Raw genomic sequence first — 25,493 nt, forward strand, 5'->3', positions numbered from 1 at the left:
ATATAGTACAGTTATGGAAAAGTCCAGTTCCATAGAAAAATGATTGCCTCAGAAATACTAGGAACTTTCTTATACATTTCAACTTAAAGGGGGCGGGGGGGGGGGGGGGGGGGAATGCTAGTTTTTACTCAATATCCTTTTAATCTTGAGTACCTATAGAGTAGTACTGCATCTTTCATAACTCCAAAAAGTCTTTAGTTTTATTATATTTATAAGAGAAAGATAGTTTGTACCGTTTTCTCCCGGAAAAACACGAGCGGCTGGAGATGTGACGTGTGGGCGGAGCTAAAGAATCACAAGCGCGAGTAGGCTTTTGCGTTGAGAGCGTCTGGAAGTTTTGACATTACCGTGAGGGAAAAAAACATCCAAAACAAACCATGGCTAACAGTCAGATTCAGCGTATATTTATGATCCAGAATCAGATCCAGAGGCTGAAATTTAACAAGAGCAGCATCAGCAACAACGTCTCTATGTGGTATGTACTGAAACTGTATATATTTGCTTAGCGGTTTTGCAAAAGTTCCACTTTATGTCGTCTTTTTTTTTTTTTTTTAAGCTGTACATGTGGAAAGTGCAGTTTGATGTCAACATCGCACGTTGTTTACTTGATGTGCTTACGTGCCGATAGCTAAGTTAACAACAACACAGAGATATTTGAAGCAGTTTTACTCACCGCATGCGGTTCCAACACACGATCGTGACCCTTTTTCATTAGGACTGCATTATCCTTAAGAAATAAACGATGTGCAAATCCGGCATCAAACTGGGCCTTGTTTGTAAAACAAGCATCTTCGAAATGCAGGGAACAAACAAAAACACTTGCACAACTCCGTTGACGCTCTGTAAAAATAAACTCCATCCACTGGTCCCTTAATGCTGTTTTTTTTTTTGGTAATCTGTGCAGGGTTGTCTTGCCCTGGCAACCAAAAACACACTTCTTTTGGGACATTTCACTCTCGCTCTGATCAGTGAATGTCTTGTCTCTGCTCTGTTATACGGGAGCGCGCGCTCTTCCGGCAGAAGTGCCTCAGGACCCATATAAGGAAATTCCGCTCCATCTAACGTCACACAGAGCCATACTCGAAAAAAACTTTCCGGAACTTGTGACAAACCAGAAAAGGTATTTTTGGAACAACTTAATTGTTGAAACTTTGTCCATGTTTAGCATGGGAATCCAACTCTTTAACAGTGTAAAAAACTCAGTATGCATGAAATGGCATTTCACCCCCCCCTTTAAAGGGATAGTTCAGCCAAAAATGAATATTATATAATTAATGACTCATCCTCATGCTGTTCCAAACCAGTAAGACTTCCGTTCATCTTCGGAACACAGTTTAAGATATTTAAGATTTAGTCCGAGTGCTCTCAGTCCCTCCATTGAAGCTGTGCGTACGGTATACCAACCATGTCCAGAAAGGTAAGAAAAACATCATCAAAGTAGTCCATGTGACATCAGAGGGTCAGTTAAAATTTGTTGAAGCATCGAAAATACATTTTGGTCCAAAAATAGCAAAAACTACGACTTTATTCAGCATTGTCTTCTCTTCCGGGTCTGTAGAAAGCTTGTCTAATATTTTTTAGGCTAGAACATTTAACATATAGCTCATCGTATACATTATTATTGATGCAGCAAAACTCTACAACTACTATGCAACAACCAGACCAGAATCTTTGGCTCAGTTTGGCTAGCTTACGTTATCTGAAACTAAGGGAAATGTTAGTGGGTATGGGAAGGAATGAAGATGTATTTCTTCATTTTATTTTTTATTATATATTATATTAATAGTATTTTTAGTTACATTAAGGCTACATGTATTAAAGCAGAGTGCTCTGGGTAATATTTTAATATTCTGTCAAAACATACATTGATTAATAGTTGCCATTGCATTTGTATTTTTCAAAGATGTCATCAAAATGTGCAACAAACACTAAAAATGTACACCTATCATACGCTGGAGTGTGGACTCTTGTGTACACACACACGCACACACAAACTCCTTAATACTATAATATGTCCATTTGTTCACAATTTCCCACCACACAATAAATCATTATACCATTTCGACTAGACACATTCAAAATGCAAAAATATTAGTTTTTTTCCAAACTGAGCAATTTGTTATATACATTTTTGATTATTTGAAATTTGGACATATAACATTAAAGAGTATACTTGATGTGATGAATTGCTATGTCATTTATGAGATATAGCAATTATATTATAATTAATATAATTAATTATAGTTATAATTTCAATTTGTCCTGGTTAATTATGAACAATGGGTAAAATTGGGGAGGGGGAAGGGGGGGGGGGGGCGAGATGGGCTCCATTAGGTCTCCTCCCCTAACCAATTTGATAATACTTGAGAACCCTGGCAGACACAGAGAGGATAACATGCTTGACTGGTCTACCTGCAAGTCCAGATCTGTCTCCAACTGAAATGAAATCTGTATGACCTTTTACGAGAAGGAGAATCAAAATGAAAATATAAACAAAAAGGTGACAGAGCTTTCTCTCGAGCAAGCCCTAAATTGTGGAATGACGTCCCTCAATGAACTTATAATCTGAAAAAAAAAAAAAAAACAGTAAGTATGGAACATGAGAGGAGAAAGAGGTACTTGCTAGGGTGAAGTGATATTCAGGTTGCTACATTTTTAATGATTACAGTAGTTAAAACAGCTAAACTTCAACATTTTAGCTGTAAAATGCCACATGCTGTAGCTAATATTAAGAAATATTTTGTGCTTTTACTTTTAAAAATGTTGGTAACATTACAGTTAATGCTTAAATTCTTTGAAGATTTTGAATACAGAAGTTACATTTGTAATGGTGTATTCTCATTTAGATGTGGTATTATTATCTGTGCAGTAATATTAATTAACTGCATAAATTAATTAAGATTATTAAGTAATAAATTAATTTTAAGACAGCATGGAATAGATTGTATAATATGCTGTTATGACATATTATATAATCTATTCCATGCTATCTTGGAATCAAACCGTTTTTTTCTTTTTATTCATTTCATAATTGTATTCAGGTTGAGCTTAGACCAAGAGCAGAGAAAGACACTCTCTCCAGCTCAACTTTAAATTACTTTTAAGTCAGATAGTCACATCCTAGATTTTTTTTTTTTTTTCAGTGCACCCTCAGAAGTAGACAAAATACCTGACAGTACAGAGAGTGTTTAAGTTGAGTGTTTAAATCAACCGTACACAAAGATGGCGCAGACAGACTGTTGTCTAGTTTCTGCTTGCCGATTGCTTTGGGCCGGGTTTAGTCAAAGTCCAGGGCCGCTTTTTATTCCCAGTCCCTGTCCATGAACATAACCAGGTGAGCAGATCACTCTCTCACTATTTGACTGCTCTAGTCTTTATCCACTCATCATCATCATCCACCAATCAGAACACACGAGAACTCTTTGACCACAGCTGCTGTGCTTCAAAAGCTCTTGCAGCAGATCAACACTGGTTTTCTCTGAGGTGGTCGGATCACATCAGATTGTGGATAATCTTGCAGATCATGACTTATATCTACCCTTCCTCTCCCTGAAGTTTGGTAATATAAAGATTCCTCATTTGAACTCATTGGGGTTGCAACATTTTGTATTTGTAATTAAATTATTGTTTGTAACTTAATATCACATTTTAATCATGCTGATTTTTGGAGAAAAACTGAAAGGGCACTCTTCGTGTGATATTGATTAACTTCATAAAATTATATAAATATATACATTTTCTAACCCCCATATCTTCAATTTTGTGATCATTCACATGCATTCATAAATGCATTTGAATACACCGAATAATGCAGTGAAAGATCGCACTCAAAATGCACATGCGCACTAGTATGACTTCATCATGTAACTTTACATTAGCCTAGATGCGTGCACTTTTTAGGCACGAATTGTTTAGTTGTTTAATATACTTGATACTGTTAAAAGGCACATCATTAAAACAAAAAATAAGAGTTCACATAGATCACACCTAAACACGCTTGGAAAACGTAATTGGAACTAGTATTCAGTACTGACTCAAATGATTCGCGAACCCCAAACTGGCTCAAATGATTCGCGAACCTGCTCCGAACTCTCGAACTGGCTCAAATGATTCACGCGCCGAATTCCCGAACTGACTCAAATGATTCGCGAACCCGCTTTGAACTCCCGAACTGACTCAAATGATTCGCGAACCCGCTACGAACTCCCGAACTGACTCAAATGATTCGCGAATCCGCTCCGAACTCCCGAACTGACTCAAATGATTCGTGATCCCGTATCGAACTCCCACTGACTCAAATAATTCGCGAACACGCTTTTAACTCCCGAACTGACTCAGATGATCCGCGAAGCCCTCCGAACTCCCGAACTGATTCAAATGATTTGCGATCCCCGAAATGATTCATATGATTCGCGAACCCGCTACGAACTCCCGAACTGATTCAAATGATTCGCGATCCCCAAACTGACTCAAATGATTAGTGAATCCTCTTTGAACTCCCGAACTGACTCAACTGATTCGTTATCCCGTATCGATGTTGTTAACAAATAAAATATCAATATTTCCATTCCGAACTGCTTTCCACTTCGAAACATACACTATTACAGTATTTATTTAATGTCAGTTATCACTTTTCACATATACATCTTTTTATAGCCTCTAGAATGAGCAAATCTGCTGTGCTGTCTTTTCTGGAGTTTGGACAGGAAATGACTGAATATAGTGAATGTTGACATATTCACCAAAACTATTTATCTGGAGTAATTGATGACTGAAGTTATCAAGTACGCTGCTGTTTATAGATTTACCTGACTTGCGTAGTCAAGGACATCACACTCCCAAGTCGAATGCACAAAGTCTGAACTAAGTACCTATGATGCACGTCCAAAATTTGTTTTTTTAATCAGCGGAACTTTGTATTGAGAAACGCACGCAGACCTACATCACCAGTCTATTTGCCTAATCTACCCGGTACTTCACACCACGGTGGAAACGCAGAAAGCAACAGGTCTGGGGGGAAAAAAGTTCCTGGTACAAATGTTCAGGGTAATTTCGGTGGAAACGCGGCATATGTCTATGAAGAATCACAAAGGTACTGGATTACTCCGCCGCGGTATCCCCGAAGCAATCTAAAATAGTCCGAATATAAACACTTATTATAGGTGCACCCTAGTGATTCAGGACAAGCCAAAAACACGGTTTGGAAAATGGATTCATGGTGTACTCGCTTATTATATACATTTTTCTACATTTTGAACACAAACAAAGTTACTGACCTCAGCTCCGATTGTTTTTTTTTTTACCGGGAGCGCATGACTTTCTGCAAATGGCAATAGGACCACTGGGAGGAGCCAGAGGAGCTTGATTTTTTTTCACAGATTATCTGTCTCATAATCTACTGTCAGGACATAATGACAGGTTTAATAAATATGTAAAAAATATTTTTTTCCAAAAGTTCCCTACAGCACCTTTAAGGCCACTATCGAAGCATCCTGGGCCTCCATAACACCTCAGCAGTGCCACAGGCTGATTGCCTCCATGCCACGCCGCATTGAAGCAGTCATTTCTGCAAAAGGATTCCCGACCAAGTATTGAGTGCAAAACTGAACATAATTATTTGAATGTTTACTTTTTTTGTATTAAAAACACTTTTTCTTTTATTGGTCGGATGAAATATGCAAATCTTTTGAGATAGGAATTTTGGGTTTTCATGAGCTCTATGCCAAAATCATCATTATTAAAACAATAAAAGACGTGTAATATTTCAGTTGGTGTGCAATTAATTTAAAATATATGAAAGTTTCATTTTTATCATTACATTATGGAAAATAATGAACTTTTATCACAATATGCTAATTTTTTGAGAAGGACCTGTATAGATCATTTAGTAGGGAAGCTATTACATGTCCCTACCGATATCCAGCAAACACTAAATTGTCCCAAGCAATAATTCTGATTAAATAATCAAATGTCTGTTGTCTGTGGTTACATTCCCACCAATGCCAAAATCAAAGCCCTTGCTGTTAGGGATTGTGCTATTGGCATAACATGGCCAAAAATGTCTCAGAAAAACATCGCCCACATCATAACACTGCTGCCGTCAGCCACACGGTGCATCCAGGTGTCATAGTCTCTGTTCGTAATCACCATATCTGGGCTGAGCCATCGACGTGATGAAACCAGGAATCTTGATTCATCAGAACAGGCCATTTTCTTCCAATCATCCACTGTCCGATCTTGATGATCTTGGGCCCATTTCATATTGGGTGCCGTTAGCATGGGGACTCCAATGTCCAAACTTTTTCTGATTTGTGATGGTGTTTAATGAGTGTTGGCAAGTATGAACCTGGTTTGGTTTTGAATGTCTAGTCTTAAAAACAAAAAAAAATCAAATACAATGGGAAAAGTTTTGGGGTGTTTTCTCATGACTTTATTAAACTTAATACATTGGCTTTTTTTTTTTTTTTTAAGATTTACTATATTTCACATTCTTCAATAGTTAGAAAAATGCATGCAATCTACAAGTAATCCACATTTGGTCATATTGAGTCAGGTGATATAAAATGTAACATACAGTGTAAATGATTAAGCTGCATATACTGCATATACAATGCCCCATTCGGGCAGCCTGAGTTTTGTGTCTGTCATCTAAACATGTCATGATTCTGGGATATATAGGATGTATATTGATCAAGCCCAAATACATTACACTTGTTCATCTTAATGGATGTACAGTATTTATATTGTACTTCTACTGTCCAGGTCAGGTGTATTTGATGTTACATGACAGAACAGCAGCAGGTGGCGGGATAGTCATCAGCGTTCACTTTAAACTCATTTCCATACACATAGTAAAAATTAGGCTTTCCTTTCCACCTGTAGTTCACTTTGGTTATGGGAATGAGCTCGATCGTCTGCCTCTGAAACAGATTACATTACAGAAAGATTCAGCGTGATGGTTGTCTCTAGTTACAGACTGGAAATGATATAGCACAGTTTGTCATTTACATTGTTTTTTTATATACAAATATGCAAATTATAATTGAAAACTATGAATGGTAATAATCAAGTGATAAAAATGAAAATATAAAAAGGTCTGGAAGCACATAAACATATGAAGACAGTGGTACCTGTTGTAAAATGCGGGATGTTTGGGCATATTTCCCCTGATGTTCTCTTATTAAACGCTCAGAAGCTTGTGCAACAGAAACATCTGGAAAGCCCCTCACTGGATAGACCTACAGTAAACAGAACCATCTGATGAACTTACACATTTCAACGAACCTCTCACTATATGCATGTTATGTTCGTACCATATACTGGGCGTCTTTAAAGAGCTCCTTCCCAGAAACCTCCTGCAGTTTTTCCACTTTCAGACCACTTGAATCTTGCGCTACGAAATCATCCTTCTCTATGCTCCTGAAATAGTCCAAAAATAGCTTTATGAATGAGACAGCTCAGTTTGAAAGACTTTTTGATTTTCATGAAATAATAATGACTTGATTTATTTTTATTTAATATATAAATAAGGGCTCTCTTGTGCAAAGAATGACTTCAATGTAAGTCTGCGAGTATGATCGTTTAGAAACAGAACCACAAACATCTCCTCAAACTGCAGGAATCATATATAAAGTGCCCTCCACTAATATTGGCACCATAGGTAAATAAGCAAAGGCAGCTATGAAAATAAATCTGCATTATTTATCTTTTTGATATTTCGTAAAAAAAAAAAAAAAAAAAATTATATATATATATATATATAATTCACAAACTTCTAACAAATCATTGAAGTAAAACAGTCGAAAGTGGGGGGAAAATCTCAATGTGAAATAAATGTTTTCTGAGGTTCACGTTGGCTCTAAGTTTTCTCCTATAATGCCTGAAGAGTTTGGACAACACCTGATAAGAGATCGGAGACCATTTCTTCATGCACTATCTCTCCAGATCCTTCAGATTCCCAGCTCCATGCGGTTCACCTCACTCATTTTCTACAGGGCTCACGTCAGAGCACTGGGACGGCCATGGCAGAAGCTTCTTTTGCACTCAGAGACCCATTTTTGTGTTGATTTTAATATTGGTTTTGGATTATTGTCCTGATGGAATTTCCAACTACGGCCCATTATAAGATTTCTAATGGAAGCAGTCAGGTTTCGATTTTTTATCTTTAAGTATCTGACTGAATCCATGATGCCATGTATCTGAACATGATGTCCAGGACCTCCAGCAGAAAAGCAGGCCCACAACATTTAGGATCCAGCAGTATATTGAACTCTGGATATGGGGTACTTTTTATCCCCATTTGTACTAAACTTATCTGGTGGTTTTGCTGCTCAAAAGCTTTTCGTCCGACCATAGAAGCCAGTGCCATTTGAAGTTCCATTCATGTCTGACAACTGAATATTCCAGAGTTTGTTTTTGGATGAGCAAGGAGAATTTTTCCTTGAAACCCTCCCGAATAACATGTGATTTAGGGGTTGTTTGATATATTATGTTTTTTTTTGGTTTTCTGACCCCAAATCTCAACCAATCTGTGCCAGTTTCTATTTTGTAAAGCTCAAAAATCATGTTCTGGATATCAGAACTATATTCTTTGGTTTTACTCCGTGTGATGGATGATTAAGAAGTATTTGGCCTTTGTGTTCCTCATATTTATAAACATGTGGAACAGGAATGGCTGTACAATTTCATGCTCCTAGTCACCCAAATTAATTGTAATATACTTTTACTCAAAATAATTTCTAGCGGTGCCAATAATTTTGGCCAACATGCATTGGAGAAAAACTATTTAATTATGAGACCCCCCCCCCCCTTCACTTTCAATTGTTTTACTTTAATGATGTGTTAGATATTTTGTGATTTTTTTTTTTTTTTATGAAAAATCAAAAGGATATACAATGCAGATTTATTTTCACAGCCACCTTTGCTCATATTTACCAAGGGTGTCAATATTAGTGAAGAGCACTGTATAGCACAAAGAGTGACTGAGGAGCTAGTTAATATAGTAAACAGCCATGCCTGCCTTAGCAAACACGTATGTTATATCATACAGATCATACCATTTAACATTCAGGTTGATGAAGACGAGCAGCTGTCTCTTTCCATGACAGGTGGTACACTGGGAGGAGCCGCTGCCGCTACATGAAGTACAGCTGAAACACACCAAACAAGTCAAAACTCAGAAAAATACCCAACCACTGAAGCCCCCTGCAGGATTAATCTGAACTCAACCCACAAAAGTTATACAAATACAAGAAATTAAAAATATTGTAAATATATTTGCAGCAAAAATACACTGTATTGGCCAAAATTAAAGATATTTCTTTTATGCCAAAAATCATTATGATATTAAGATATTTTGTCATGATATTTTGTTCCATGAAGATATTTAGTCAATTTCCTATTGTAAATATATAAAAATGTATTTTTAATTAGCAATATGCATTGCTAAGAACTTCATTTGGACAACTTTAAAAGCGATTTTCTCAATATTTTGACTTTTTTGCAGCATCAGGGGCCCGTTCTTCGTACGTCGCTAATTCAGTTAGCTGGATTTGAATGTTGACGATTTGGCGTGATCTTGGACCATTTGGTTCTTCGAAGCTCATCCCGGAGCTGCTGTCATAGCAACAGGTCCATAAGGTTAAACCTGCTCGGGAGCAGCTTATTTCATGTAAGCAGGATTAGATCGCTTCTTTTCAACCAGAACTGATACTCAAAATATGCCTGCTACCACCGCTACTTTATTATACGAGTATTGTACTGATCCAGGGACAATAATTTAAAATAATAATCATTAAAAAAATTATTTAAAAATAATATAAAAATGTTGTGTAGTCCATAACAGCCTACTATAGACACAGCCACTTTTACTCACGGAAATATTTATTTGTCATAAAATTATTACTTCATAATTGTATTAGAGTCTTACACACATGCTATTCAGATAATAGAGTTATTTTGAGTGATGACTGCTATTATAAGAGTGGCTTGATGGAGCGCAGGAGATGCAGATATCATGATATTGACCCTTTAGAAACTTTCATTAATGCTGTCATGAACAAATCTGTCCAAATATAAAATGAAATGAATAGATAATTTCTACATTGAAATAAAAAATTTAAAGACTGCACAACTATTATAAATTGCGAATCTAAATAATTGGGAATAATGAAAAATATTCTAAAAAAATAAAAACATGCATCTATTATCTGTCTCATGTATCTATTATCACATTTATGTAGTTTTGTTTGCTTGGCTGTTTCCTTATAAAAGTCCAGAAATTTGTCAAGTTTTTCGTCAGGAGTCGTTTTAAATTATATGACGTCATTACATTGCTGCCTTGCCACCAGCAAATCGCTGCACTGCTGATCATGGTTTCGAGTATCGATACACATCCCCTTTTAAGACAACACATGAATGTGCAATTATCTCAGATAACTCAATCCAGCGATACTAATCATACACAACAGGTGTGTTTCGAAGAACCCAATTAGCTGGATCAGGATTAGCACGATATCATCTTGGATGTGTCATTTGATCTCGGATGTAATAAGCAACGTACGAAGAACAGGCCCTAGATTCCAGATATTCAAATAGTTGTATCTCGGCCAAATATTGTCCTATCCTAACAAACCATACATCAATGGAAAACTATTTATTCAGCTTTAAGATTATGTATAAACCTCAATTTCGAAAAATTTACCTTTATGACTGGTTTTGTGGGCCAGGGTCACAATTAAGATAAGCAAGACATTTTTTTAGAGAGAGAAACCAGTTTTAAAGAAATGCCTCATTACTGTATATACTGCTATACTTACTTTTCACGTCCGCGCCCATTGCAGTGCGAGCAGCGGTCTTCACCACTACGGTTACCAGAACCATTACACACCCAACAGACTTTCTGCACATGGAAAACAATAGAGGACAAACAGATCATATATTAGGGTGTTTATGTCATATGATGAACAATTAAAAAAAACATTCTGTGGTTTGTGTCCACAATTCAACTTGAATTGCTATCCAGTCATCATACAATGAGATACGTTTACTCAACACAAGTGCTTTATTTTTCTTTGATAACAATAAAACGCCTGGCCTGCAGCTTGTTCAGTCTGTGCTAGTCAAAATTTACTTACATTTCCAGCTCCAGCACAGTTGGTACAGGGGCTTCTTCCCCTTCCCAGACACAAGTGACAGTTCTAGGGAGCAAACAGAATATAATGCTCAAATATGATCCGACTAATTGAACATAACCATTTCTGGCAAGTTTACCTGCGGCAGGAAGCCAAAAGGCATTTGTACTTTAGAAAGCAAACACTTTTTAAGCAGCCTTGGTTCCAGATATCTTTCTTTGTCCCTATTCCTTATTCCCTTAGGGATTTTTAAAAGTCATTGTTAAAGAGTTATAAGCCATCTAAGCAAACCAATCCAGCTATGACGTAAAAATCAAAGCATAACAAAGTATTCTGAAAATGCAGAGAGACTATTAAATCATCAATAGTGCTTCATCTGAGAGGGTGGTTTTTTGGTACAATTTACTTGTCACAATTTCTTATTGCAGAATTTCTTCATGCAGAATCATGGGTAATGTAGCTCTTCACCATAAATTTTGAATGCAGGCTTATGGCTTCAAAAGCATATGTAAACCATCGATAAACAACCTCATACTGTAGCTCATGGCACGTCTGTCTTTAAAAGGTTTTTATGCAATCATTTAAAATTCACTATCGTATTGTGAAAATGAATAAGACTTTTGCTTCCGGAAAGCGACCGTTTTGCTCCACAGACAAAATAAAGAAAATGAATGTTCTGGTGATCGTGAATATTAAATAAAATGCTGTAGAACGTGTTGAGTTTTCATGCAGAAATGCTGTGTGAACCATCTGTGTGAAAGCAAACACGTCCCAGGATTGATTCTGGCATTGAACCCAGGTCGGGGACCTAGTAACATTGCCGTGTTCAATCCTGGGATGAGCGCGGTGTGAACAAAATTCAGATCTAATGCTGTGTCGTAGTGATGACGCACATTATAACGTGACTCTTTTACCAGGTTTTTTGAAGGAAGATCAACGTTCACGGCAAAAAATATGTGCAAACTGTAATGAAGCAGAGATCAGTTAGTTTCCGCGCTGAAGCTGAGATCGTTCGCTTGCTTCAGTGAAAGTATAACGTGCCTAACGTTTTCGACTCCATTACATGTCACACCCTGATGTCACGTGTCATTACAGGACCTTTATGGGTTGTATGTGAAAGCACGCACATATCCCGGGTAATCACTGGCAGTGTGAAAGTGCAAAATCTAGCGACCCGGAAACAATTGCCGGAACACTGGTTGAAGTGTGTCGAATGAGACCTGCTCCTTTAGTTTTTGTGGATCATGTGGTTAAAGCTCAAACCTTGACTGAGGAAGTAAAGGGCACTTTAATTGTCTGCTTCTGCTCTTGAAAGAAGGCCGGAGGTTGAGCTGCAATCTGCCAGGGACCTGGAGCAGGCTGAAGACCAGCATCCACAGGCTGACCTGAAATATTATGTTTTTATGGATTCGGAGTCACATTTAATGCAGATTTTTTTTTCCATCCTGGCATTTGCATCATGTAAGATTTGAATATAGTACAGGAATACAAGATCAGATTTGTATCCATTGTAAATGAAAGCAAAAGACTGCATGAAGTGTAAACTTCTGGGTACCTGCGTAAGGCTCCTGACTCCATTCAGTAGATCTGGACTCCGTGAACGTCTCCAAGCGATACTGAGAACAGAAGCAGCATTTAGTTCGATCAAGTACATATCACATCAAGTTTTGACATACAATCACCATGTGATGCTTCCGGACACATCATCAGTGATGTTTCTTGGCGTCATCAGGTGTTTCCAGTCTTTCAATAATCAGACACCCTTGCCCAGGTGACCCAGTCGGGATTGATCAAGAACCAACTTGTGTCCAGGTACCACTACCCCACCCAAGGCTCTCCTCTCCTGAGCCAGACTTGCTTACTTGAGTTGGTATCGGAATTTGATCAGGGTTTGAACTAAACTCTGGGGGCAGTGGTCCTCTAGGACTGGATTTGAGGAACCCTGTGCAATGCTCTTCAGAACTTTGTCATGACACTTACGATAGCGCCCCTCACTCAGGGTTCTTAGACAGCTGCTAAGAATGTGATCCTGGGTTCCTCTATTCAGGCACAGAGGGCAAGTTGGTCACTATCTTCTCCCAGCAGAAAAGATTGATCAGGCTTGGTAGTACATCATAGATGGCCTGTATTAAGAATTTTATTCAGTAGGGCTTAGATTTCAAGAGCTTGGACTAAGTTACTTGTTCCCAACTTGTCCAGGCTCCCTGCTGCTGCATTCTAACAATCCTGCTGTCTTGCAATTCCTCAAGCAATGCTCTGACCTCATCCTGGAGCTGCGACCTCTTATCCATCCTCCTTGCCTTGCCATAGCATGATGCCGTGTTGCTGCTCAGGTCTGCGCTTCCTTCAACCACTGTGCCCACCAATGCCCTTTGTTCAGATGTGACTCCGCAACATCCACAGCCTCAGATAACTTCCATTTCAGCCCTGGCCTGACCTCAATCCCTGCCTGAGAGACTGTTGGGTCTGAGGACTCCTGGTATTGCAGCAACTACCTAGTGCAGATCACCATGAATTCTTTAAGGCTGGTGATGGGGAGTTTCAGCTTGTTGTTTTGCCCATATAAAGTGATACTGCTTAGGCTTCAGGGTGGTCCAAGCCATTTCTGTAAGAACCTGCTCATCCTCCTCCAGGATTTAAAATTATATGTCTTGTACATTATATGTAAAGAAAACACATACCAAAGAAGAAAACGGCATAATGTAGATGATTTATTGTAGGTCTTACCCTGTAGGTATTAAAGGACTCCATATTGGTTAATACTCCATCTTTGACGGGGGCAGAACTATAGCAGCACTTGCTGGAGACGTATGCTGCGAAAGCTTCACGTGCCCTGTCCTCTGAGATGGAGGGTATACTGATATCAGGGAGAAAATATCAATATGTAAGTGACCTTTGCACGTCTAACAGGGTGTGTTGTGACATTTTCAGTACCTCCCTGACCCTTTTTAGGCGTTTTAGTAAAGTAACACACAGCATTCAGGTCATAGTGCAAAATAAGGTGAATCAGCAGAATGCATTTGAGATAAAGCTTTCAAACTTTTTGTTGCCAAAAACCTTAATATATGATGACCCCCCACAACGTGAATATAAAAGCAGCTACAGTACATAGCTATATACCGTAATTCCTCAAATAAAAACCAGTAGTCAAATAAACACCGAGCTTCTTATGGTGGCCAGGGGCGTGGTCAACACGGACAAATGCTGCCGGAGTGTTTCTCATTCGAGTCAAAAACCGGTTGCATCGGTTTTCGTATCACCAGTACACTGAACTGAGAACCGTTTCTGTCGGACGCATCCAATTCAAGAACCGAGGAGCTGATGATAATGCGTATGTGTGATTCAGAGTGAAGCAGACTGACTCACTGCATGTCTGAACCGAACGGATTCTTTTGGTGATTGATTCTGAGCTAATGTAATGATCTCTGTCCACTGGAACGCTATCGCTTTTATTTAAAACAATTACTTATCAAACAGATGGAAGTAGAAATAAAGGCCTGCCTCTAATAAAATCCTGCTTCAAATAAAAGCATGTTACCTTCTGCAGTTCAGGTAAATAAAGCCCCCGGCTTTTATTTGAGGAATTACGGTATATTGTCTGACAAAATTGCAAAGAAAACATTTATTTGCTAAGCTTTTACTGTACTGAAGTTAACGCCAATGTTTTAAAAATACTGTTATTTTAATGAAAAATAGCCATTTTTGTATAAACACTACATATCATAGGTGAGCGCTTTTTGCAGAGATAAAAAGCTCTTACTGCCAGTCTGGGCTGGGGGGCTGTTCAGGTGCTGGCATTGGTACAGATGGCATGGGAGGTGGAAGATACCCACCTGTGAAAACAGAGACAAAACTAGGAAGCTCATTCATGTATTTATGTGCTGAAAATACTATAAGCTCTACTGTTGCATTCAAGACAATCTGGTACATGCAACTTGCACCAACATGTCCTCTATTCGGAAACTATTGGCTTGAATAAACGTTTTCCAGTTTTAATTACTGTTTTGTAGTGACGTTTATGTGCTTTCAACTTGTATCTATGATCCATCCGTCATGGCTTGATTGCACCATATGCACATTTTGGCACGCTGAAGTGTTTTGTTAAGCATCTTTGTTGTTTGATATAACTTGCATTCTTACCGCCTCCGCCAGCCAAAGTTCCTTCATATCCTGGGACAGTATCGAACATGTTTGGAGGGGGTGCAGAAGGTCCGTACATGTTTGCTGCGGGTGCGGTCGCCATGGCTGAATGGGGATTCAAAACAAACTGGTTAGGTAGGTTTTCCACTGGATGTGCAAGAAAGACAAATAGTAGCCATTAATAAAATTCAGCTTAAAATATATCAGAAATGGCACGATGCGTTCAAACATTTACTTATTTACTGCACAGCTTCTGAAACAATGATTGCGATTTATGATTGGTCAACATGGCCTATAAATAACCAGTTATTAGTCGTCAGCTGCTTAGCCAAAAAAAGAAGAAAAAAAAGAAAACGCTATTAAAAAAAAAAATGTTATTCACAAAGAAATAGTGCGGAACTTACTTTATAGATCTCGAAGAACTGGTTCTCGTTCTTGGTAAGATCCCTGAAGCCAGTGGTGAGCAGTGTGCGCTCTAATGCCTATTGATTTAAGTCTACTATAGCCTATTTATGGTTTTGGACTGTATAGTACTATATATAATCCGAGAGCTGCTCCTATTGGATGGCGCTGAATGGACAATTGGGTGGAGTAACGTTAGTTCCTTCAATAAGTAACACTGCTTTCAGTGATTTACTCAGTGAATCTAACAAGTTCTTGGACATATACCACTGTAGGAAGTATCGGTGATGTGGATAAACAGGGGATCGTGTTTACTGGGGGGTGTCAATGTCCTTTGTCTGTGGGGATGTGTGCGTTTCACTTTCCAGCAGATTCGTCAGATGCGAACTGTGACGTTGCAAAGGGAACAAGTTTGGTACATTCTTCATGCTCTTAATAAATGTTGTTACAACTATTACACTGTGTGTTTTTCCTCAGTGACTGCTAATGTATTCAACTCAGTTTAAGTGTCATTTTAACAATTTCACACGGTAACAGGGTTCACAAACCCCGCCCCCGTTATCTTGAAGCGTTCATTTACAGTAACTCACGTAGAAAGAATGACGATTGCTCAAACAAACGCATATTTAAAATGTTCTACACTTATTTGCAACGATCATGTTTCGAATATTGTAACAAGGCGATTTGTGTTGAGAGGGGAAAAATACTGAAAATCTTTCTCAATGCGTCCCAAACGGAATCCTGTTCTGTGTCATTTATCTTAAACCGAAGCAGCATAGAAAACACGTGACTGCAGCCAGAGCCATTGAGAAACAGAGTTGCAACACTCCTTGTGTGCAATAGGAACAGAGGAATGTGAAGTGTGTCAAGGAGCAAGTTTTTTTAGACTTGGCCTCTCGTAAATCTGGCCAGTAGTGGTATTTTATTTTTATGAAGCGCCTTATGGTTTATGTTTATCGTTAGATGGAGAGTTATAGCCTTTTATAACTTCAGTTAGATAATGCGAGAAACACCTTAATAGCGAAAATAACCAGTTGCTATTTTTTCATATTTTCAGTTTTTTTTGTCTTTCTGCGATCTTTCTCGGGTTTTCAACCTTCTCGGGCACGGCCACCAATATAGGCTACATTACAACTACAGACGTTAAGAGCAGTGATTGTTTTTTCGTTTACTCTTTTTGCTTAATATTATGAACAATGATGGGAAGTCCGGTTTCGTTCTTTCGGAAAGTAAAAAAAAAAAACTGGTTTAATGAGTTTCAAGGAAGACTGACCATTCCAAGAATACAATAGTCTCGCTGAATACATTTGGTTGCCTTGCCTTGTGTTTATAAACATAATTTTTATTATTGGATTACCTAAATTCCGTATTTGCTTGTCTTTCTTTATGTTTTATGCTTATGTGAATATCACAAAATAACACTGGGATGTAAGAAATTAACCGTTTTAAATCTAACATTAAAAAAAAAATCGAAACTTATAAAATCGAATGTTTGATAATATACAATCAGGGTATCTTCCGTCCATTCTAAATATAGATACATAAAAAAAAAAAAAAAATACAAGTAACCAAGTATGACTGGAGATACTCTTTTTTTTAGCATGTAGTCAACACATCATGTAAGCTTTATTGTATCTGTTATATGTATCCCCTTTTTTTGTTTATGTTCTGTTTGATGTTAAGTATATATATATATATATATATATATATATATATATATATATATGTGTGTGTGTTTTTGAAAGAGAAAAAAAAAGCAAAAAAAAAAAAAAAAAAGGATTATTTGTTAAACAGCCAAAAAGGCATCTAGTGGTTAAACAATTGCATTACATATTAATATTATTTTTCCGGTCACCAAATGCCTCAAATTTGCCCAAAATACAAACAAACAAGCAACAACCCTGCTAAATAATAAACACATTAAAAAAAATTACATTTTAAATAGTCATTCATGATTCATAATTAGTGCATATATTATTTAGTACCAAAAATGTCCTCAAAATATTAACTAAATAGAATTGAACTAAAATATAGTACAATTATTTAATCTTACTTAATTAAAGTTATACTTATAGTGTCTGGTCACATTTGACTGCCAAAGAGTATGATAACATATTAATGGTGTGCACACTCTAATGGTTAATATTTCCCACAGTCCATTGCACTTTGGCAAAGGGTTCTCTTGAGAACTAAAAGTACGAATAAAAAATGTTAAAAACATAACATTGCAGATGTTTGAAATACTAATAATCCACATTTAACATGGTAGAAAAAAAATATTTTATGTTATCTGTGTTATGTTTCATCGGCAACAACGTGAACTTTTTTATACATCTGTTTGACCATTAATTTTTAAATCCATCATTGTGCAAAAAAATCTGAACAGAGTTATTGGCATAAAGACCCACAGCTGGCAGATCAACGTGCTACTTCTTTTCTCTTCAATACGGTAGGAAGTTAACAGTTTACAGTGACAGGATGTTTGTAATTGCGGCAGGGTGGTCCGTTAAAGATGTGGCAGTAGGCTGTGCCTCAAAGCTTGCCTACTGGTCTCCTACACACTCAAAAGTGTGTACTTTTTCTTAAACAAAAGAGTACATACTTTAGTATAGTATAAGTAGGCACATTGGGACATTGCATCTGTTTCTCAATGGCTCTGATTGCAGTGAGAGAATTCTAAGAGCCTAAATATTCATTGGCTGTTGCTATACAAGGACACTAAACTTTATAGCAAAGTGTCAAATAATATCCAGGGAGAATATCTGAAAGTGATGTGTGGCTCATGTATGGTGGTCCATACACAGAATTTGTGCTCTGCTTTAAACCCATCCAAGTGCACACACACACAGTAGTAAACACACACACACCCAGAGCAGTGTGTTCCAGGAAGATGAAGAAAAAGGCAAACACAAATTTATGCAATCTGTTATAACTAGATGCTAAGGACATTTCCATTGATGTGCATATATTTCCATTGATGTGGATGTATGTATGGGTTGATATTGAACCAAATATTTTTATAAATAATAAATTACTCAGATTCATAATGTTATTTATTTATTTGTTTTATTTCTTGTTCACTCAGTCAATTTTCATTAATGTTAAATAAAGTGTTAAATAAAATACATGCTATTTCACCATAATTTTTCACATTATAATGTACTGTGAGTAGACTTTGCATGCCTGGAATTATAAAGTGCAATTTTTAGATGTATTATATTTAAGTTGATCCATGACACCAGAATATAATTGTACATTTCGAGAATACTAGCCTATATATTTTGTAAATAGGCCTACTGTAGGCTATAGTAACGATTACTGTACCTGTGGTATTTTTGCCGATACTTGCATTGCAATTGTACAATTTTTTAGAACAAGTACTGCATACTAATTCTAACATTAATAGTAATATTAATACTACGTATAGGCCTACGTAAAAAAAAGCGTTATTATGAATACCGTTACGCAGTCACTTGGTAATATTAATAATATAGCGCTGAAAAAGTAGTCATGAGGTGCCGCCATGTGGAAATCTGAGATTATGTACATTTCACAGCAAAACCATCTCTGACCTGGTGCTGGTGATCCATAATCCGGGTTAACGGTGCCGTAGTTAGCTCCATAATCACTTCAGAGGAAGCAGAGGAAGTTTAATGAAGTAAGCTTTGGCGCTTTTCGAAGCACAAATAATGTAAATATCGGTTATGACGACTTAGATAAAAAAAAAAAAAAAAAAAAACACGTACCCCACTGTCGATCTCTCCATTTTGCAAAATGAGAAGTAAAATTGAGAGTTCCTGAACAAGTCTCCTTATGCTGTAATCGTCATGCGATTGTTATTTCGTAAATTACCCAACTCATAAGTGCAGGGGAAGCTAAACAAATAGCCAATGCTCAGTCTACAAAGACGTGTATTGTACATAAAATGAGTAAACTTTGCAATATTCGTAGACGTAGCGCGTGTCACAAGAACAAAGTGCAGTTTCAGTTTCACACGGAGCCACCAGGGGGACATGCTGAAAAATGCAATGTGAGGTAAAATATTTGCGTTTTAAAGGGAACATATGCAAACTTCGCAAAACTCGCAAATCGTATTAAAACGAGCGCAACTTATTCTGAAGAACGCAAAAGAGCTTTCGGTTCTCCGTAGTTTGACGGTAGGACTACTACACAAACAACCACCTGCTGATGAAAGCAAAAACGAGGAACCAGACAGACAGAGAAACCAGTGCGGTTTACTTACTACTTTAGGTGAGGAGTAGCTACTTTTAGAAACATATAGGTGCACGTGGCACCACGATACAGTGAAATGGACAGTATATCCAGGGTAGTCTTGATGCAAAAGGGCGCTAGTTGTCACAACTTTTACACTTGTTCATTCATCCAAAGCTACACCAGTGAAGTGGGTTTTTTTCTGCTCTAATTTTTTCTTTCTTTCTTAAAGTTTTTCTCGTATTCAGGAGTTCACGTGCACGTGTATATATATATATACATTGAATAGAAATGATGTTAAACAGAATGACGTTTTGGACATATTTGCATTCTTTGGATTATTTTTCACATGGCATAGGCCTACATTTTCACAATGTAAACCTGTTTATCATCTTTTGGCTTCATTTTAACAGTAAATTTATTATTATTATGAACCAATGATTAATGAAATAGCAAATATGGAACATAATAGATTATGATTAACAATAAACTCAAGTTTATTGAATAATTAAGCAATACATTTGTAAAAGAATTTATTCATATTTAAGATTAGCTACAACTGTTCATTATTAGTTAAAGTTAGCTCCATTAAATTATATGAATGGATACAACTTTTGATTTTGATAATGTATTAATACATTTTCAATTTCACTTAGAAAATTCAAACAACAGCTGAAAACTCATCTCACCTGTCAACATTTGACTGCATGGCAAAAAAATATAAATAAAAATCAATAAAAAAACACTTTGAAACAGCAAGATCATTTGTTGTTTGCCCTCAATTGTAAGTCAAATAAAGCGTCTGATAGATAAAAAAAAATGTAAATGTGCTTCAGAAGATTTTTATTTTATTTTTAGTGTTATGTAGACTAATGTTGGAACCTTATTATGAAGGGTTATTAAACTAGAATTGAAAAATTCTGGAATTTTCAAGACTGGAAACTTTCCTTGGGAATTAATGGGAATATATGGGAATTAATGGGCATAAACTGGAAACTTTATTCCACTGTATTGCATAGATGGTTCTAATATTTGAGTACTGAATGAACCAAATTCAAGTCTTCATGATCTCTCACACACAAGCCGTTGCAAACAAAAGAAATTACTGTTCTAGTACATTTCTAGTACAACCAGGGATGGATTAAGGTGGTCAGGGCCCCCTAGGCTGCTCTTTATGTGAGTCCCCCCCCAATCATTATGCTTTACTGGAGAAATGTATTTTGAAAGCAGAATCAAGTAACTAGATCAATAAAGAAATATGTGCTCTTTCTTAGTATCACTCATTTATTTACTGGTTGCATATTGAATGTGATGGTAGGGAACAATTTACACTCTCACTCTTACTAACTCAAGACATAAGGTGAGACTAGATTTTAACGATAATTTTTTTTTTATCATGATCAAATACATGACTGGAAAATTTATCAAATCAATTTTCTAATACATTTTGTTCTACTTTCTGAGTATAAATTATTATATGCATTAAAAACAACAACACTCAAGCACTGTAAAAGGTTTTGTTCAACTGACTGGCTTCTCTCTTCAAACCTTAGAACTGTACATGAATCATAAGCTTCTAGAACGGTTGACTTCTAACTGAACACTTTTTCACAAATTGAACATAGATATAAAAACAGTATGAAAAACAAAAAATAAGCAGCAGTTATTTTTTTTGTCATATTAAGTGCGAACAATAAGTGCTCTCATCAAAGTGCAAATAGAGACAATTTTTTCAAGCATGATGCAGAGCTATAGACACAACCTACTTTATCCTACATATAACAGCCTAGATAGTTATGTAGCCTAATTTGCTCTCAATTCGCTCTCAAATAGCGGGGGAATTAAAATTGTCTTAGAATGCACGGGTGAGTTCTACTTTCTATTTAACTATCGCGCGAACTTTCAGCAGTGCTGAGCATGCATTCTGCAATACAACACATTGATTTTTGTCACATGATTCTTCAGAAATCATATATTATTATAATCAATTTCACAAATCAGTTGTGCTGTTTATTTATAATAATAATAATAATATTTTTTTTTTTTACCTTTGATTTATTTTTTCAGTATTCTTTGATTAATAAAGAGTTAAAAGAAAGAAAGAAAGAAAGAAAAAAGAACAGCATTCTTCTTTCAAAAGTTTGGGGTCAGTATCTTTTCTCCTTTTTTTAAATAAATGAATACTTTTATTCAACAAGGTTGTGTTAAATTAATAAAAAGTAATAGTAAGGACTTATATTGTTATAACATTTTTAATAAACAATGTTCACAAGTTTTCATTAGGGCTGCATGATGAATTGCATGTGATCTTCACACGTATCTCCTCAGTAAACCGGTTCTGTGATTAGTAGTAAATCTCCTTCATGTGCTTTTAGATGGAGTAGCATTTAATGCACTGATCCATAGATCACTGACAAGCTATGAAATATCGTGTTCATATTTGAAGGCGATTCATCTAAATGCAGCACTAGTTTTCATTCATCAATAAATCCTGAAAAATGCCACCCCCACCCTCAAAATATATATATATTTTTAAATTGTTATTAATTTGTATGCATGTGATCAAACAAAATGTTATATTTATGCCTGTATATAAACAAATTTCCAATTAATTCCCATAAATTACCAAAAATTTCCATAAATTCCTGGTAAGTTTCAAACTTAGAATATTTCCAAAATTTCTAAGTTCCCATGGAAACTTTCTGGAAAACTTCCAGAAATTTACTGGAAATTCTCTGGCCTTTTGCAAGCCTGTCAGACCAGTCCTGTTGGGGATGAGGAATGAACATGACCATGCCCTAACTTGATCATGCCCAAACAGAAAAGACAGAGAGCTGAACAGTTGCACATTTGAACTGCTGGTTTCGTCTGGTCAGAGGAGAACTGACCCCCAACTGAGCCTGGTTTCTCCCAAGGTTTTTTTCTCTATTCTGTCACCAATGGGAGTTTTGGTTCCTTGCCGCTGTCGCCTCTGGCTTGCTTAGTTGGGGTCACTTCATCTACAGCGATATCATTGACTTGATTGCAAATAAATGCACAGACACTATTTAACTGAACAGAGATGACATCACTGAATTCAATGATGAACTGTCTTTAACTATCATTTTGCATTATTGACACACTGTTTTCCTAATGAATGTTGTTCAGTTGCTTTGACACAATGTATTTTGTTTAAAGTGCTATATAAATAAAGGTGATTTGACTTGACTTGACATTTCCATTGGTATGCCTGTATTCAAACAATGCAGTTATATGTAGTACAGTATTTGATGTTGATCTCTCAAAAGAGTAGAGTCAGCAGCTATCACTTTTCACATACATCTTTTCGTAGCTTCTAGTATCAGCAAATCATGTGTGCTGTCTTTTCTGGAATTTGGGCAGGAAATAACTGAATATGGTGAATGCGGATATATTCACCAAAATTATTTATCTGGAGTTATTGTTGACTTTTTGTCATTATATTGATAATTTACTAGGTACACTATGACATGTCCATACCAATATCCAGCAAATACTAAATTGTCTCAAGCAATAATTCTGATCAAACAATCAAATGTCTGTTGTCTGTGGTTAAATTCCCACCAATGCCAAAATCAAACCTAAGCCCTTGCTGTTAGGGATTGTGCTATTGGCATAATATGGCCAAAAGTGTCTCAGAAAAGCATTGCCCTCATCATAACACCGCTGCCGTCAGCCACACAGTGCATCCAGGTGTCATAGTCTCTGTTGGTATCTGGGCTGAGCCATCGACGTGATGAAACCAGGAATCTTGATTCATCAGAACAGGCCACTTTCTTCCAATTGTCCAATCTTGATGATCTTGGGCAAGATCTTGGGATCTTGGCGTTAGCTATGGTGTGCAGTTAGCATGGGGACTCACAGACTCATTTCAATGCATTTTACAAAATGTCCAAACTTTTTCTGATTTGTGGTTGTATTTAATGAGTGTTGGCAGGCATGAACCTTGTTTGGCTTTGAAAGATAGTCTTTAATAAAATACAAAAATGAAAAGAAAACGCAAATACAAGTTTTGGGGTCTTTTTTCAAAACTATTTTGACTTTATTAATCTTAATACATTGTTTTTGTTTATAGATTTACTACAGACTACTATACTTCATATTCTTCAATAGTTAGAAAAATGCATGCAATCTACAAGAGGTTTAGTAATTCACATTTGGTAATACTGAGTCAGGTGACATATAAAATGGTATATACAGTGTACATGGTTAAGCTGCATAAACAATGCCCCATTCGGGCAGCTTGAGTTTTTTTGTCTGTAAGTCCGTCGTGTTGCGAAGTCACTCAGTCAGTGACGGACAAATTGTTAATGGCTGGTCTATGTGGTAATATAGTACATTGGGCAGGACATCCATATGCTCACCTAACATTCATCAACCTCAAATATGGTTTATCATCTGAGATATGTATGTAGTAGCAACTTCACATGACAGCTCAATCTAATGTTAGCCTAGAAAAAAGTTCACATTTTTGTATGGTGTGTGGAAGCTGAACAGTAGTGCACTTGGGCTACTGCAGGACAGACGGAGGCACTGCTGTGATAATTTGCTCTTAAAATACTACATCATTTTTGGTCATACGGATAAGAGTAATGCATCTTTTGTATCTGTAAAGACTAACAGAATAGCAATGAAATGTTGCGCTTTTGTAAAATAATCAAAGCAAACATGATGCACTTTCTGCCATCTTGGTCTCTGAGAACTTGAGCATGTCATTTTGAAATTCCGTGGATGCTTGCCTTATTACAAACATGAAAATTATATTCATAGAGAGTGAAACTTTTAAATGAACCAATTCAAACAGAAAACAAATATTCTCACATTATGTAATAAGTTTGAAACATGCATACAGGTGCTGCGTAGATTAGTCACTGTTGCAGACATCATCTCTTAAACAGAAATCAGAAGCACTAGTGTAACAATTAATTATGACGTTACAATAAATTAAAATGTTAATGCAGTGTACTTGCTGTTTTTCCCTAACAAATTCATAATAATTGTATTTCCTGGTGCGCTGTGGCAAGTGTATTTTTCCGTACGCTAGATAGCTTATAAGGCTATAGGTAAGTAAAGGCTCCTTATTATGATTTATATGGTTTATTAATAAAAGTGTGACAAATAGTCAACTAATGCTTAAAATTAATGACTTCTAGTCGGCCAGAAAAATCTGTAGTGAAGAGCAGCCCTAATGCATATTGACTAATTGTTTATGAGAAGCATACGTATAAGAGGCTGTCCATTAGCTGAATATATAACCTACTTGTTTAATTAGTGACACAGCCTGTATTTTAAAATATTTATTCAAACTTCTTCCTAATCCTTAAAAAATGGGCAAAGAGGTGGGAGCTGGTTGATGAAACCACACCCACCTAGCTCGACGGAGATGACAGCAGCGGCAATCCACCTGTGACTCAAGTGGCCACACCCTTAATTGTGCAGAACTTTAAGGCTTAATATAATTTAAACGGATGAGTTATAACCCCCCCTCTCCCCCCACAGTTGTCATGAAGGGCAAAATTAACTATATAGACCAAAACCACTTTTTGAACCAGGCTGTAAACGTGTTGTTTTCTGCTGTAAAGTTGAGCA

The 25,493-nt window shown here is 36.7% G+C and overlaps 1 protein-coding gene across 2 annotated transcripts; it reads right to left on the minus strand.

The window, feature by feature from the left end:
* Positions 1 to 6,407: 6,407 nt before the first annotated feature.
* On the minus strand, positions 6,408 to 19,657 carry LOC128018973 (protein SSUH2 homolog). Of its 2 annotated transcripts, XM_052604904.1 has the most exons (13): positions 19,421 to 19,657; positions 19,247 to 19,302; positions 15,273 to 15,377; positions 14,893 to 14,965; positions 13,860 to 13,989; positions 12,688 to 12,748; positions 12,396 to 12,517; positions 11,136 to 11,198; positions 10,818 to 10,900; positions 9,057 to 9,149; positions 7,314 to 7,419; positions 7,131 to 7,238; positions 6,408 to 6,920 (listed from the first exon to the last, which is right to left on the minus strand). In XM_052604904.1, the coding sequence occupies exons 1-13, from the start codon at positions 19,438 to 19,440 to the stop codon at positions 6,780 to 6,782; spliced, it is 1,161 nt and encodes a 386-aa protein (XP_052460864.1). In that variant the 5' UTR covers positions 19,441 to 19,657; the 3' UTR covers positions 6,408 to 6,779. The 2 variants fall into 2 exon arrangements, with proteins under 2 accessions (XP_052460864.1, XP_052460865.1); XM_052604905.1 differs by lacking the exons at positions 19,247 to 19,302; positions 19,421 to 19,657 and adding an exon at positions 15,677 to 16,061.
* Between the last annotated feature and the right edge of the window lie 5,836 nt (positions 19,658 to 25,493).

Source organism: Carassius gibelio, chromosome A8 (genome assembly GCF_023724105.1).
Source record: "Carassius gibelio isolate Cgi1373 ecotype wild population from Czech Republic chromosome A8, carGib1.2-hapl.c, whole genome shotgun sequence".
Lineage (NCBI taxonomy): Eukaryota > Metazoa > Chordata > Actinopteri > Cypriniformes > Cyprinidae > Carassius > Carassius gibelio.